Source organism: Haematobia irritans, chromosome 1, assembly GCF_050003625.1.
Source record: "Haematobia irritans isolate KBUSLIRL chromosome 1, ASM5000362v1, whole genome shotgun sequence".
NCBI classification, from domain to species: Eukaryota; Metazoa; Arthropoda; class Insecta; order Diptera; family Muscidae; genus Haematobia; species Haematobia irritans.
The window spans coordinates 193,104,841-193,121,567 of record NC_134397.1 but is presented as its reverse complement, the minus strand read 5'-3'; the positions used below and the strand labels follow the sequence as shown (position 1 = coordinate 193,121,567).

The following is a 16,727-nucleotide window of genomic DNA, read 5'->3' as shown; positions in this document are numbered from 1 at the left end:
TATGAAAATGCTGCTTTTCAAGCCACAGGTACAGATGGCTTGCCAAACCAGATATTTCTTTGCGAACTTTGACAGTTGTGCTTGAAAATATCTGCTACCTTTCCCCTTCCTTTTACCGTATAAAACTCCTGTCCCGGAAGCTGCTTGTAGTCGGCTTTGACGTAGGTTTCGTCGTCCATTACCACGCAGTCAAACTTCGTCAGCATCGTCGTGTACAGCCTCCGGGATCGCGCTTTGACCGTCGTATTTTGTTTATCATCGCGATTTGGAGTCACTACCTTCTTGTAAGTCGATAGTCCGGCTCGTTTTTTGGCTCGATGCACGGTTGTAGACGATACACCCAGCTTATTTGCGGCATCTCGGAGAGAGAGGTTAGGGTTTCGCTTGAAACTACCGGCAACTCTCTTTGTCGTCTCAGCGGCTTCCGGTTTTCGATTTCCCCCCGATCCAGACTTCCTGGATGTCGACAAACGTTCCCCAAACACTTTAATTACATTTGTAACGGTTGATTTGTCAACTTTTAGCGATTTTGCCAGCTTTGCGTGCGAGTAGCTCGGATTTCATAATCTCCCCCTAGTTGTCAACACACACTGAAAAAAATATCGCGTGATGCCAAAGATTTCATGTCCTTAGGTTAGGTTAGGTGGCAGCCCGATGTACCAGGATCACTTAGACTATTCAGTCCATTGTGATACCACATTGGTGAACTTCTCTCTTATCACTGAGTGCTGCCCGATTCCATATTAAGTTCAATGACAAGGGACCTCCTTTTTATAGCCGAGTCCGAACGGCGTTCCACATTGCAGTGAAACCACTTACACGCTCACAAAAAATCGCTTCTGTAACATATACTCCCAAACATATTTTGCTTCAAGCATATACATTTTTGGCTATTGCCCAAACATTTATATGTTTGATTTCTTCCAATATATAATATGTTTGAAAGCATATTGGTCTAAGCAATATATGTTTGGGTAGTCAATTTCCAAACATTTTGTATTTTTGCATCCAAATTCAATAATGTTGTCTTCCAAAAAACAATATGTTATTATGTGAACATATAATATGTTTGGAAGCATTTTGCACCCAAAAATATTATACGCTTAAAAAAATTCTCCCAAACAATATTGTGCTCAAAATTTTATTTATTTATTTATATATTTACAATCATAATGAATTATGAAAATAAACAGGTAATATAGGTGCTAACAACATAGGTTTTCGACCTGAATGCTCAAAATTTTGTTTCTGCCCAATTGTATATTCCCCCACATCTTTCTCACTTCCACGAGATTTTTTAGTTCTTAGCACCTTTTTCTGTAATACAAACATTGTAGAAGAAATTATTCAATTGTATGATTTTTTTATTTTAATTTTACCTTTTGCCGGACGGGGATTCGAACAGCGGACCACACAGTTTGTAAGGATCAAAGAAGTAGCTGATCAATTGCCCAAGGAAAAATAAAATGTTAATTTTGTAACAACAAGCAACAACCACCAACTTAATTCAATATCGCTCCCTGTTAAATAGCGCTCCAAGCTACTAAACACATATATGTTTATAGGCTATTTCTAAATTAATATATGTTTGCATCCAAGCATATTATAGTTAAAAACATTTTATGTCCCAAAATTAATATGTTCTAACATATTAACATATATGTCCCAAACATGTTATGCTAGTTTATGAACATTATATGCTTGCACTCAAAAATATTGTGTTTAAAAATTTGTGTTCGAAACATATAATGTTTATAGCCAAACATATGAAAAACAGTCTTTTTCATCCGTGTAGAGAAGCTTTGAAACCCTCAGAAATGTCACCAGCATTACTGAGGTGGGATAATCCACCGCTGAAAAAATTTTTGTGTTCGGTCGAAGCAGGAATCGAACCCACGACCTTGTGTATGCAAGGCGGGCATGCTAAACATTGCACCACGATTGCTCCCTGTCCTTAAAATACGAATGCGAATTGTGCGTTGCATTGAACACGTATTTCTCTGATATAATTTTTTTCCTTGTCCAAAAGTCGATAAATTTTTCAATGAAAGGGTTTTTCGTTATAATTAAGTGATTCGACTTAAAAATGGCTATCATATCGTGAAAGAAAATTTTTTTGGACTAAGATCAGCTTGAAAATTTCTTAAAATAATGAAATTGTCTTTAAATTTGTTTCTTTTTGCATCTTAACTACAAAGCAAAAAAGTGTTCAAAAATAGGACATATTTTTTTAAGACGTTTTTTACTTGAAACATAGCATAATTTCTACTTGGCGTCGAGTCTGAATTTGGAAACAAAAGTTGTCGTTAACACGTTTTTAAAGGACTTTGATAGCATATGAAGAAAAAAGCAGTAACAACGAATGAATTCAAATTTGTTTCCTAGTATCAAGGACACAAAAATCCAATTTAAAAGAGAATTGTGCCTTTATCCTTATTTCAATTCTCCGTTTCTTTGTCTCGGAATCAATACCAAAAGCCTTATGGCGATTTCGATTGGGAAAAAAGGTGCAACAATCTCGAAAGTGATTGCTATATACGAAGGACACTGTCATAGATTTTGGATCCTGTATCCCTCACAATATTATGAATTAACAATAACTTTGGAATGATACTATAATTTGGGAGAAAATAAATACAATGAGGGAAAAAGTAGTGTAACCCCAATGCAACATATTTTTTGCGAATCGAAAACGCCCTTAGTTTAAAGACAAACCGGGCATGCATTTTTTCAGTGTGTCCCAAACTACACTAAAAAAATATTTACGTGATTTTTAGGATGCGAATTTACAAATATTAAGGACAATTTTCTTTAAAATAATGAAATTTTAATTAAAATAAAGTTTATAATTTTTGCTTCAAAATTTTTTTTATTAAATTTAGGACAAAAATTTTGTAAATTTGCGTGTCTCCGCTAAAGTCCCATGTCTTTGAACTAAGGCTAATTTTCCTTAAAGTAAAGAAACACATTTTTGATTTAAAGAATTTGTCCTTAAATAAACTGAAATATTGAAACTTTAGATTTAAGATAAAAACGCTTCAAATATAGGCTAAGACTTATTTTGAGGATTTAGCGTCTTTGGTTTAAAGTTTGTTTTGGAATTAAGAAAACATTTGTTACTTTGAAGTATCCGTTATAATTTGGATTCTTAAACTGGCATTTGTTTGTGCGTGAGTACTTTTAATAACCCGCGAAAAGAGAATGAAAATTTGATAAATAAGATCTGTATCCTAATTTTAATTTTATTGGTCCTAGATTTAAAGCCAGATAGGTCACAAAAAAATTTCTTCATTTTAAAGAAGCCTCATCTTTGGCTCGGAATCAATACCAAAATCCTTAAGGGAAGGTCAAAATCTTTGGATCAAATAAACTTTTTTTGAGTGCTGTAAGTCAACAAATTTTAGTTTTTTTACTGTACTTTAAAAAAAAAGTCGGACAAAGGGGAGGCCACCCTCCTCGACAAATTTCGAGGAGGGTGGCCTCCCCTTCGTCTATGTTGTTCTTAGCCTTGACGCCTCCTTCAACCTTTCCTGAAAATTTCAAGCAAATCGGATAATTTTGTTCCAATTTTCAAAAAGTCCCTCTTCCCGTCCAAATATTAAAAAATCAGGTACCCCACAATAAATACTTAAATCCACGACGTGTTCTCTGTAAATCTTAAGTAAATCTTGTTGTTTTTACTGTACTTTAAACAAAAATCGTAGAAAGGCGTGGTCCACCTCCGCGACCAAATATCGAAAAATAAAGTAGCTGGTCTTTGTCTAGACATCACCCCTAACCTTCCTTGGAAATTTCACCCAAATCGGGGAATTTTGAAAAAGTCGGGCAAGGGGGATGCCCCCTCCCCCACCAGATATAAAAAAATGAGGTACCCTATCTTCACCACATGATTACCCTCCACGTTCTCCGAACATTTTTAATGTGAAAAAATAAAATTGTTTTATAACAAAAGCAACTGCGATGAATTCAAATTATAAATTTTTGTAATGTGCGCTGTAACATATATAAAAAAATAATTCCTGCTTTTCTTAAATTTTCTTTGTTATAAACCTTACAGAGCCCGAGACCGTGGAAATAGGTTCATGCGTTCTGGAGTTAAAGCGTCAGGAAGGAAAACCCGACTTATTTTTGTATATTAGACGATTTTGTCAATTTTTTTTTCTATAGAAAATTTTGTCAAAATTTAATTTCTATAGAAAATTTTGTCAAAATTTTATTTCTGTAGAAAATTTTGTCTAAATATTATTTCTGTAAAAAATTTTGTCAATTTTTTTTTCTATAGAAAATTTTTAGAATTAAAAATGCATTTTCACACTTACCTACGGTAAACCCCCGATCACGAAATCCCCTCAAGACATCACCCAATATTTCACCTGGTTTATCACATTTTCTCAAAGATACTCTCCCCAGGACATATATGGGAAAAAACAACAAAGAGAAATTTGTAAAAAACCAAGCAGCAAAAAATGGTGCACTAAAGATATTCGCTTGGGCTGGCGGTTCTGGTGGTATATGGAATATTTTCGTAGCATCTTCAACATCGTCATCGTCATTTATGGGCAACAGTGAATCGATGCCTAGATCAGGGCCCTCATGTACATCGGTGACAAAATCCAATTCATCGATACCCAATGTATCCAGATCATCAATGGCTGTCATATATGAGCTGCGATTTAAATATAAAAATTTAATACAATGCGTTGCCCCCACCCATGAGGCTGTGACGAGAATGGTAACGCATACACCGAAATACATTTTTTGTGCCAATTCGGAGCAGCAGGTTTCTTTGCAAGCTTTAAGGCGGGGAAAGCGAGTTGTAGCATTGTCATTTTGTCCTCCGGCATCTGTGGTTGGACTGTCCGAATCATTACCGCCACCACCTGTGGGTCCACCACTAGTAGTTCCACCTCCACCTGCGCCTCCTCCTCTTGTCAATGGTATTGGGCAGGATGTTTCTGGATGTATAGTTATAACTTCATTAGGATCCTGTTGACTAGACGATATTGAATCTTGGTGGGTTATTTGAGGATTACTGGCATTAAGGATGTTGGTGAATCCACCACCACCACCACCATATGGACCATTTGGTGAGTCTCCCGTCACCACAACAGAGGGCGTCCTAACCCGATGTTGTTTGGGATTGAAAATAGCTGGTATTTCACCGTCTCGCGTCATTCTCTGTTCGTTACTGATGTCACCTTATGTTTATGGTGGGGGTGGAACTGCTTTTGCAGCTGCCTCGTGATTGATGTTTGCAATAAAGAAGGTCGCCAATGTTTTTCACACATTTCGATTTTTTCTCCTGAAGTTACTGCATTCGATCATTGTGGTTTATTGCTGAGTAGTTGCGTAGTAGTAATACAATGACTGAAATTAAACAGATAGCAAAAGAAAAGTTATAATTTAATGTTGAAGAAGTCTCAAGAATAATATAACAATTTAAAAAGAAAAAACATTTCCGTACCCCAATTCAAGATGAAATGTCTCCAATTGAACAATATAGTTTCAAAAGGAGAAGTGACAAATCTTTTGGCTATTCTATCTCGATTAACATGAACATTGACTTGTCAGAAAAATAGTGCCAGTTAACTCCCACGTAGGTTACTATTCACCAGTCCATTAACATATTACTAAGAATGCATACAATTTCCAGTTTAAATTCTCAGAAAAAAAGTTCACGAAATTTTTTCCAATTAAAATATTAATTGAGTTTTAAAAAATATTTAATTACAAAATTAATTAATTCCAAAAATTTTTTAATTGAAGCAAAAACCAATCACAACAAGTATATACGGCCGTAAGTTCGGCCGGGCCGAATCGTTTGTACCCTTCACCATGGATTGCGTAGAAACTTCTACGAAAGACTGTCATCCACAATCGAATTAATTGGGTTGTGGTATCTTAAAACTTCTTAACATCGTTTCCATACGTGGTATATATTAGACAAAAAAGGTATGTATAGGTAAGTCTACAAATAATTACGAATCTATATGGACTTTTGCACGGTACGTAGAGAGCCAGAATTGAAATATGGGGGTCGCTTATACGTGTGCTACAAGGCCGTAGCCAGGATTTTAATTCGGGGGGGGGGGGGGGGGGGTGGTTCAACTTAACAAAACAAAATATTCATATAATCTCATGTGTAGAAAATTTTATTTATGCATAGGTATGTATACAATATTTTTATAATATTAAATTGAGCCGACGGGCTTTTGGGCAGCAAATAAATCAATGACTTCTTCAGACGGCACATTTATTCGGCGATGAACCGACATTAATGCCAATCCATTGAGTCTACTCTCGCTAGTCGAATTTCTAAGATACGTCTTTATTCTCTTCATTGTTGAAAATGAAAGTTCGGATGTGTACGTAGTAACTGCAGGGATGGAAAATGCAGTACTATAGTACTTTTTTCAATACTTTTTCACCCCAGAAAAAATTTTGCAACATTTTTTTTTCTACAGAATTTTTTTGCAAAATTTTATTTCTATAGAAAATTTTTGCAAAATTTTATTTATATAGAAAATTTTGTCAAAATTTTATTTTCTTTAAAATTTAGTCTCTTGACAATAATTTTCCAGTGAAATTTTTGTTGAAATTTAGTAAAAAGTACCTTTCCGCTCAAAAAATACCTTTTTTGTACTTTCTTAAAAATTGTATTTTCCATCCCTGAGTAACTGGCAAAGTGACCAAAATTTTTAAAAGAATATGCGCGTTTGGAAATATCTCTTTATTGCACTCTCCAAGTGCTTCCATCGCTGAATTAGGCAGGTTCTTTTCGCAGGTTTTGCGCCATTTCATTGACACATGTGTGTTTGGCTGTTTCGTTGTTGTTGCTATGGCCAAACAAAGCGAGTCATGTTCAAAAAACGAACAACAAACTCGAATAAAAAGCAGAAAAACATTTTTCAAAAATAAAATTTGTGGTGAGAGAAAAAAAACAATTTGTTTTTTTTCGACCGTCGTTTGACGGACTTTTCAACTAGTATTCTATGATTTGTGCAAGTTTTATAGGTAAGCGTTTTTCAAAATAAAACCTCCACCTTTTCTTCAACATCTTCGATAAGATTTTTCTATGCAGCTAAAAATATATATTTATATAAAAATATTCATTCATTTCGGGGGGGGTTTGATCCCCCTCACCCCCCCCCCCCCCCCCACCCTGAATACGGCCTTGGTGGGCTAAATACAATTATGAACGTGATATATATAACTATAGACCGATTTAGTTAGGCATAGTTGTTAACGGCCATAAACTAGCACAATCTACCAAATTTCAATTAACTCGGATGAAATTTGCTCCTCCAAGTGGCTCCAAAACCAAATCTCGGGATCGGTTTATATGGGGGCTATATATGATTATGGACTGATATGAACCAATTCCTGTATGGTTGTTGGATACCATATACTAAGATCACCAAATTTCAACCGAATCGGATGAATTTTGCTCTTCCAAGGGGCTCCGGAGGTCAAATTTGTGGATCGGTTTATATGGGGGATATATATAAGTATGGACCGATATGAACCTATATTTGCATGATCGTTAGAGACCATATACTAACACCATGTACCAAATTTCAGCCAGATCGGATGAAATTTGCTTCTCTTAGTGGCTCCGCAAGCCAAATCGGGGGATCGGTTTATATGGGGGCTATATATAATTATTGACCGATGTGGACCAATTTTTGCATAGTTGTTAGCAGGGCTGTGGAGCCGGAGTCGGAGTCTTGGAGTCGGAGTCTGAAGATTTTGCTGGAGTCGGAGTCGGAGTCGGAGTCGTAAAAATTTTGCTCGACTCCGACTCCGGCTAAACCAAATTTTTTAAAACACTTCACACTTTTGTAACTAAGCAAGTTTTTACGCAAATTAGTTTCCATTGTGTTATTCATTCCATCAATGTACAGCATGATTGTAAATGAAAATCAACTTCCAATTACGGCTATCTTTTTATGTTTCCTAGAATGTTAGACTAGCAGATGGGCTGGATCGATCCATTTTAATGCCCATATCAATTTATTTAAAATATTTCGAACAATCGGAATTATTTTTTTTAATTTTATTTTAAGGCCATATACATATGTGGAATATTGACAGAAAATTTTTTTCAAAGTTGTTTTTTATAGAAAATTTTATCAAAATGTTATTTCTATAAAAAGTTTTGTCAAAATTTTATTTCTATAGCAAATTTTGTCAAACTTTTATTTCTATAAAAAATTTATTCAAAATTTTATTACTATAGAAATATTTTTTTCTATAGAAAATTTAGTCAAAATTTTATTTCTATAGAAAATTGTGTCAAAATATTGTTTCTATAGAATATTTTGCAAAATTTTATTTCTATTGATAATTTTATTTCTATAAAAATGTAAATCAAAATTTTATTTCTATAGAAAAGTTTGCCAAAATTTTTGATAATTTTATTTCTATAAAAATTTAAGTCAAAATTTTATTTCTATAGAAAAGTTTGCCAAAATTTTGTAGTAATAGATTTTTTTATTAGAAAATTTGGTCAACATTTTGTAGTAATAAATTTTTTTTAATAGAAAATTTGGTCAAAATTATATTTCTAAAAAAAATTTTTGTCAAATTTTATTTCCATAGAAAATTTAGTAAATTTTTTTCTCTGTAGAATATTTTGCAGAATTTTATTTACTACACAAAAAAATGTTTAAAATTGTAGTTTTATTGATATTTTTTTCAAAATTTTATTTCTATAAGAAAAAATTGTCAAATTTTTATTCTATAGCAAATTTTCTCAAAATTTTTTTCTTACTGATGTTCACTGATACTCACTGCTATAAAAAATGTATTCAAAATGTTATTACTATAGAAATATTTTTTTCTATATAAAATTTAGTCAAAATTTTATTTCTATAGAAAATTTAGTCAAAATTTTGTTTCTATAGAATATTTTGCAAAATTTTATTTCTATAGAAAATTTTGCAAAATTTTGTTTGCTACACAATTTTTTTTAAATTGTATTTCTATTGATAATTTTTTCAAACTTTTATTTCTATAAAAAAATTTGCCAAATTTTATTTCTATAAACATTTTATACAAAATTTTGTTCATTTTTTGATTCCTTTAGAAAATTTTGCCAAAATTTTATTTCTAGAGGAAATGTTGTCAAAATTTTATTTTTAGAGGAAATTTTGTCAAAATTTTATTTCTATAGAAAAATTTGTCAAAATTTTATTTCTATAGAAGATTTTGTCAAAATTTTATTTCTATAGAAAATTTTGTTAACATTTTATTTCTATAGAAAATTTTGTCAAAATTTTATTTCTATAGAAAATTTTGTAAAAAATTTATTTCTATAGAAAATTTTATTTCTATAGAAAATTTAGTCAAAATTTTATTTCTATAGAAAATTGTGTCAAAATATTGTTTCTATAGAATATTTTGCAAAATTTTATTTCTATTGATAATTTTATTTCTATAAAAATGTAAATCAAAATTTTATTTCTATAGAAAAGTTTGCCAAAATTTTTGATAATTTTATTTCTATAAAAATTTAAGTCAAAATTTTATTTCTATAGAAAAGTTTGCCAAAATTTTGTAGTAATAGATTTTTTTATTAGAAAATTTGGTCAACATTTTGTAGTAATAAATTTTTTTTAATAGAAAATTTGGTCAAAATTGTATTTCTAAAAAAAATTTTTGTCAAATTTTATTTCCATAGAAAATTTAGTAAATTTTTTTCTCTGTAGAATATTTTGCAGAATTTTATTTACTACACAAAAAAATGTTTAAAATTGTAGTTTTATTGATATTTTTTTCAAAATTTTATTTCTATAAGAAAAAATTGTCAAATTTTTATTCTATAGCAAATTTTCTTAAAATTTTTTTCTTACTGATGTTCACTGATACTCACTGCTATAAAAAATGTATTCAAAATGTTATTACTATAGAAATATTTTTTTCTATATAAAATTTAGTCAAAATTTTATTTCTATAGAAAATTTAGTCAAAATTTTGTTTCTATAGAATATTTTGCAAAATTTTATTTCTATAGAAAATTTTGCAAAATTTTGTTTGCTACACAATTTTTTTTAAATTGTATTTCTATTGATAATTTTTTCAAACTTTTATTTCTATAAAAAAATTTGCCAAATTTTATTTCTATAAACATTTTATACAAAATTTTGTTCATTTTTTGATTCCTTTAGAAAATTTTGCCAAAATTTTATTTCTATAGAAAATTTAGTCAAAATTTTGTTTCTGTAGAAAAAAAATATTTTTCCAAAATTTTATGCTCACTGATACTCACTGCTAAGTCGAAAACTTGTAGAAATGACTAAAATTTTCAAATTTTTCAATGAATGAATCATAAATGCATTTTTGCGAAATTGTCTAAACAATTACAAATATTTCCCAAATATTGCCCGAGATTTTGTAAAAGTCTGATTTGAGATTTTATCAAAATGTCGATCTAAATACAAAGTTGTGCAGAGTATATTATAATCGGCCCGCCCGACTTTAGACCTTCCTTGCATTTTTATTTTTTGTTAAAGTTGTGTTACGTCCCATAACGTTAGATTTAAATTTTAGGTACATAGATTTTGTAGAAGTATATACAATTTTGTCTAAATCGATTCAGATTCAAATTCATGCGTATGGGAATATAAACCTTTATATAGCTCGCAACAAATTTATCAATAATTTTGGTCCACAAATACATATACTGTTGGTATCTTCTCATATTATGATGGGTATTTATATCATTATTTTTTTTATTAAACATTGTCCTAAAATTGAAATATAGAGTTCAATTGGCATCTAATGTGAAATTAAGACCTTTTTTTTAAAGACATAAATAAATAGGATACTTTATATCGATCCACTTACGGTACCCCCACAATAGAACTACAAATTATTGGTATTAAAATGAGATTTAGTTATATTACCCGGAGTCGACTCCGGAGTCGGAGTCGGAGTCGAGCTGATGAAAAATGCTGGAGTCGGAGTCGGAGTCGGAGTCGAGCAAAATTGGCTCGACTCCACAGCCCTGGTTGTTAGAGACCATATACCAACACCATGTACCAAATTTCAGCCGGATCAAATAAAATTTGCTTGTCTTAGAGGCTCCACAAGCCAAATCGGGGGATCGGTTTATATGGGGGCTATATATGATTATGGACCGATTTCGACCAATTTTTGCATTGGTGTTTGAGGCCATATATTAACACCACGTACCAAATTTCAACTGAATGAGATGAATTTTGGTCTTCCAAGAGGCTCCGAAGGTCAAATTTGGTGATCGGTTTATATGGGGAATATTTATAAGTATGGACCGATATGGACCTATTTTTGCATGGTCGTTAGAGACCATATACTAACACCATGTACCAAAGCCAGATCGGATGAAATTTGCTTCTCTTAGAGGCTCCTCAAGCCAAATCGGGGGATCGGTTTATATGGGGGCTATATATAATTATTGACCGATGTGGACCTATTTTTGCATAGTTGTTAGAGACCATATACCAACACCATGTACCAAATTTCAGCCGGATCAAATAAAATTTGCTTCTCTTAGATCGGGGATCGGTTTATATGGGGGCTACATATAATTATGGACCGATTTCGACCAATTTTTGCATTGGTGTTTGAGGCCATATATTAACACCACGTACTAAATTTCAACTGAATCAAATGAATTTTTGTCTTCCAAGAGGCTCCGAAGGTCAAATCTGGTGATCGGTTGATATGGGGGCTATATATAATTATGGATAGATGTGGACCAATTTTTGCATGGTTGTTAGAGACCATATACCAACACCATGTACCAAATATCAGCCGGATCGCATGAAATGTGCTTCTCTTAGAGGCTCCGCAAGCCAAATCGGGGGATCGATTTATATGGGGGCTATATATAATTATTGACCGATGGGGATCAATTTTTGCATGGTTGTTAGAGACCATATACTAACACCATGTACAAAATTTCAGCCGGATCGGAAGAAATTTGCTTGTCTTAGAGGATCGGCAAGCCAAATTTGGGGGTCTTTTTATATGGGGGCTATACGTAAAATTGGACCGATATGGACCTACATCAATAACAACTACTTGTGCCAAGTTTCAAGTCGATAGCTTGTTTCGTTCGGAAGTTAGCGTGATTTCAACAGACGGACGGACGGACGGACATGCTCAGATCGACTCAGAATTTCACCACGACCCAGAATATATATACTTTATGGGGTCTTAGAGCAATATTTCGATGTGTTACAAACGGAATGACAAAGTTAATATACCCCCATCCTATGGTGGAGGGTATAAAAATTAATAGTACCCATTAATTTATTAAATGACTTTAAATTAATTTTTTAATTTATCCTATCATTTCTGTGATTGAAGGCATTTCAATTATAAATTAATGAGATCAATTAATTTCGTGATTGCAGACAAAGAATATTTTTTGTGTGAATTATGCCTTTTTATCAGGACAGAACTAAGTAAATTGAGACAGATAATTGAATTGAAATGAGAAGCTTTGAAACACTCAGAAATGTCACCAGCATTACTAAGGTGGGATAATCCACCGAATCTGGGTTTGAACCCACGACCCTGTGTATGTAGGAGGGCATGCTAACCATTGCACCACGGTGGCTCCCAGAAAAATGGTAGGATCGAAATTATGCCTGAATCCAAATATTAACATTAGACCTACGGATCCAAAGCGTGGAGGTTATTCGATTGAAGACAATGGGAGCATAGGCTTATATAGGAAACATTACGAACTATCAGCTCATAATAGTAGCAGTAGTCCATGACCCTATACCCGAGATAACTAGGATCACTGAGTAAGTCTTTATGACACAGGACTGTGGGTCCTAGACCGGTGAAATACGGGACTGGTGGCAAAGGAGGTGGACCGGAACACCGATATCCTATTCCGACCACAACCCGTTTCTTCGACAATAATACTTCCATTCAGAATACAGCATCTTTATCTCCCAACGCCGCTGACGGGGCGTACAGTACTGGGATGTTTATAGTGTTTCCAAACCGAGAGTGTTTTGGAATTATGTGGCATGCGTTGTTTTGGAGTTTTACTCCACCTGGATGTGAGTCCTGAATCAAGAGTGTAATAGTGGATCGGAGAAGGACAGGACTGGAACCAAACGAGGTGAACCAGGACCCAGAAATTCTACTCCGACCACAATCTTTTGTTTGTAATGTTGCCATACTTGTAATACAGCAAAATCTTTTTCGGTCCTTATTATCCCCCAAAGCCTCTGATGGACGGTACAATACTGCACTGGTAGGAAGATAAAGATTTGAGAAATGCAGTTGTATGCGCCGTTCTTAATACTGCTCTAATCACTAGTGTTGCCGATCTTAAATCGAACCAAATGGCTCGTTCAGAAGGTGGCCTCTTTGTACTTATAGTGCTGTCTGCCCGAGAGAATTTTGGAATTCGGCGACATGCGCTGTTTCGTTGTTTTGGAGTTTTGCTATGAAAGGATATTTCTCCATAGAGGTTTCATACTGGGAGTCCACACCCAGAGAAGGAATATGATCACCTCAAACATGTTTCAAGAGCAAAATGTTATTTTTGGATGGTGACCATGTAACATGCTTATTGCAATAATGTTGTTTTCTTGCCAAACATAACATGTTTTCCGAAAACAGATACATAATTTCCGAGAAAATAACTTGGTTGCGGTAAAAATGTTACATGGTCACCATTCAAAAATAACATTTTACTCTTGAAACATGTTTGAGGTGATCATATTCCTTCTCTGGGTGCAGAAGTATGAACCTTGAACATGGGAATGCACGGATATGAATTTAGAGCTCTTGGGAGCCACCGTGGTGCAATGGTTAGCATGCCCGCGTTGCATACACAAGGTCGTGGGTTCGATTCCTGCTTCGACCGAACACCAAAAAGTTTTTCAGCGGTGGATTATCCCACCTCAGTAATACTGTTAACATTTCAAAGCTTCTCTAAGTGGTTTCACTGCAATGTGCAACACCGTTCGGAGTCGGCTATAAAAACGAGGTCCTTTGTCATTGAGCTTAAGATGGAATCGGGCAGCACTCAGTGATAAGAGAGAAGTTCACCACTGTGGTATCACAATGGACTGAATAGTCTAAGTGAGCCTGATACATCGATAGTCTAAGTGAGCTGCCACCTAACCTAACCTAATATAGAGCTCTTGAGTCACCTCTTTAGACAATGAAAATAAAGTGCTTGCTGGCGATTTGACGTCAAAATTTCCGGAAAATTAGCCCCTAACTTCAAGGGGGTAATCATTAATCTTCATCTTATTTTTTTTAATCTTCTGGTTTGGATGGATGTTGCGAAAATCTCGGTGTACGGTCTTGGCCTCAACAAGAGAATTTTCCAGAGGAGTAATATGGAGTTTGGTGCTGCATACTCTGAAAACAAATATTGTCTTGTGTACAAAGATTGTCATAAAATACGATTGCTAGTTTTGCTTAGCATAGGAGACGCCTTTCTCCTTGACCTAAAGTCAATAAACTTTTCAATGAAGCCTTTGTGTCCTTAAGGTTGGGGAATTGAACTCAAAACATGGTATCTTTATACAAAATATAATTCTATAGAAGGTCTATATGTCCTTAAAAATTGGAAACATATATTCAAAATTATATAATTATATTCAAAATTATTGAAAATCTGATTTAATCAGGAAATTAATTGGCCCAATTAATTTCTTAATTGATGTGCCTTCAATCACAGAAATGATAGTATTAATTAAAAAATAAATGAAAGTAAATTAAAAATTAATTGATACTATTAATTTTTGTGATTGATTTTTATTTCAATTAAAAAATTTGTTGAATCAATTAAATTTTTAATTGAATACTCAATTAAGACTTTAATTGGAAAAATTTTCGTGAAATTTTTTTCTGTTGGACTTCAAAGGTGATTAGCTTTCTGCCTTATGAACACAGAAGTCACTGAAATTTATTTATGATTCGCTACGATTTCAATTACACCTCTACCACATGCATTTCGAAGAATTTTAAATAATTCTTTTTGTGAACCCCTAAAGTCAAATAAGATGCATTTTAAAACGTGACCTTTGGCAGATTTTCCTTGGATTTGTCATTCTGTGAGGCTGTTGTATCCTACTCTACCCAGAATTTTTGTAATTTATTCCAATAAAAGCAAAATAATAAATTTATTCTCATTTATATTTGATATCAAATGGTCACATTAGACCACTAAATTGCATGTTCAACATGCACAATTATCATTGTTCTTGACAATGGATAATGCCATTGTCTTTGTATGGCTAACTACAAAGCCCCATAAGCAACGTTGGAAAATACCAATTTAATAGTTCTTAATACATGAATCCATAGAGTATACAATCTCAAAAAAATAAAAAAAAACAAAAACACCAACCTCAATATTTAAGGATACACTGCTTGGTTTGTATTTGCCTTGAAAATTGTGGTGCTGTGCTTGACTCTATGAATTATAAATAAGTTCAAGAATATTTTTGTCTATAAAAAAAGAGGACGGTTTGAAAATGGCTAGGGGATCGAGTTATGGTAAGTGGAAAATTATTGTGCGATATATGGTTTGCCATACCGATGTTTTGTTGGAAAATACGTAATATGGCCGTTTAAAGAGAAAATTTAAATTTGGACATTTTAATGTCTCAAAAAAGAATGGACAATCAATAAAAAAGTAAAGAAACAATGAAAAAAAATAAAAATTGTATTCTCGCGGGGATTTGAACCTGAGCCAATTGATTTTTTCACTCCCATAGAAGTTCTTTTGTGAAGATTTTATATAATTAAAAAAATTTCCTACAAAAATATTAACTTCAAAGCAAAAATGTTGTTCTTTTATTTTTGTTCCACCCTATGACATGGTGCAGCAGTTTGTGTGGTCGTAAGTATCATGTAGCCCTAAGTATTAAGTTAATTATTAAAATATAATATCTTTATTCTCCTTTTGACAGCATCTTCTATATAGAATTCTCCTTTTGATAGCATCTTCTATATAAATAAATTTTTTAAACAAAATTTCTATAGAAAAAAAAATTTTGACAAAATTTTCTACAGAAATAAAATTTTGACAAAATTTTCTATAGAAATAAAATGTTGACAAAATTTTCTATAAAAATAAAATTTTGACAAAATTTTCTATAAAAATAAAATTTTGACAAAATTTTCTATAAAAATAAAATTTTGACAAAATTTTCTATAAAAATAAACTTTTGACAACATTTTCTAAAGAAATAAAATGTTGACAAAATTTTCTATAGATATAAAATTAGAAATAAAATTCTCTATAGAAATAAAATTAGAAATAAACTTTTGACAAAATTTTCTATAGAAATAAAATTTTGACTAAAATTTCTATAGAAATAAAATTTTGACAAAATTTTCTATAGAAATAAAATTTTGACAAAATTTTCTATAGAAATAAAATTAGAAATACAATTTTGACAAAATTTTCTATAGAAACAAAATTAGAAATAAAATTTTGACAAATTTTTCTATAAAAACAAAATTTTGACAAAATTTTCTATAGAAATACAATGTTGACAAAATTTTCTATAGAAATAAAATTAGAAATAAAATTTTGATAAAATTTTCTATAAAAATAACATTAGAAATAAAATTTTGATATAATTTTCTATAGAAATAAAATTTTGACAAAATTTTCTATAAAAATAAAATTTTCTATAGAAATAAAATTAAAAATAAAATTAGAAATAAAATTTTGACAAAATTTTGTATAG

The 16,727-nt window shown here is 32.2% G+C and overlaps 1 protein-coding gene across 4 annotated transcripts in view; it reads right to left on the bottom strand.

Annotated features, from left to right (window-relative positions):
- LOC142222313 (solute carrier family 35 member F3) overlaps positions 1-16,727 on the bottom strand; it is a 144,764-nt gene that overhangs the window by 58,948 nt on the left and 69,089 nt on the right. For all 4 annotated transcript variants that reach the window (XM_075292371.1, XM_075292367.1, XM_075292370.1 and 1 more), the window contains exon 3: positions 4,320-5,367. In XM_075292371.1, coding sequence (XP_075148486.1) covers positions 4,320-5,175 — 856 coding nt within the window. In that variant the 5' untranslated portion in view covers positions 5,176-5,367. The remainder of the gene's footprint in view (positions 1-4,319; positions 5,368-16,727) is intronic.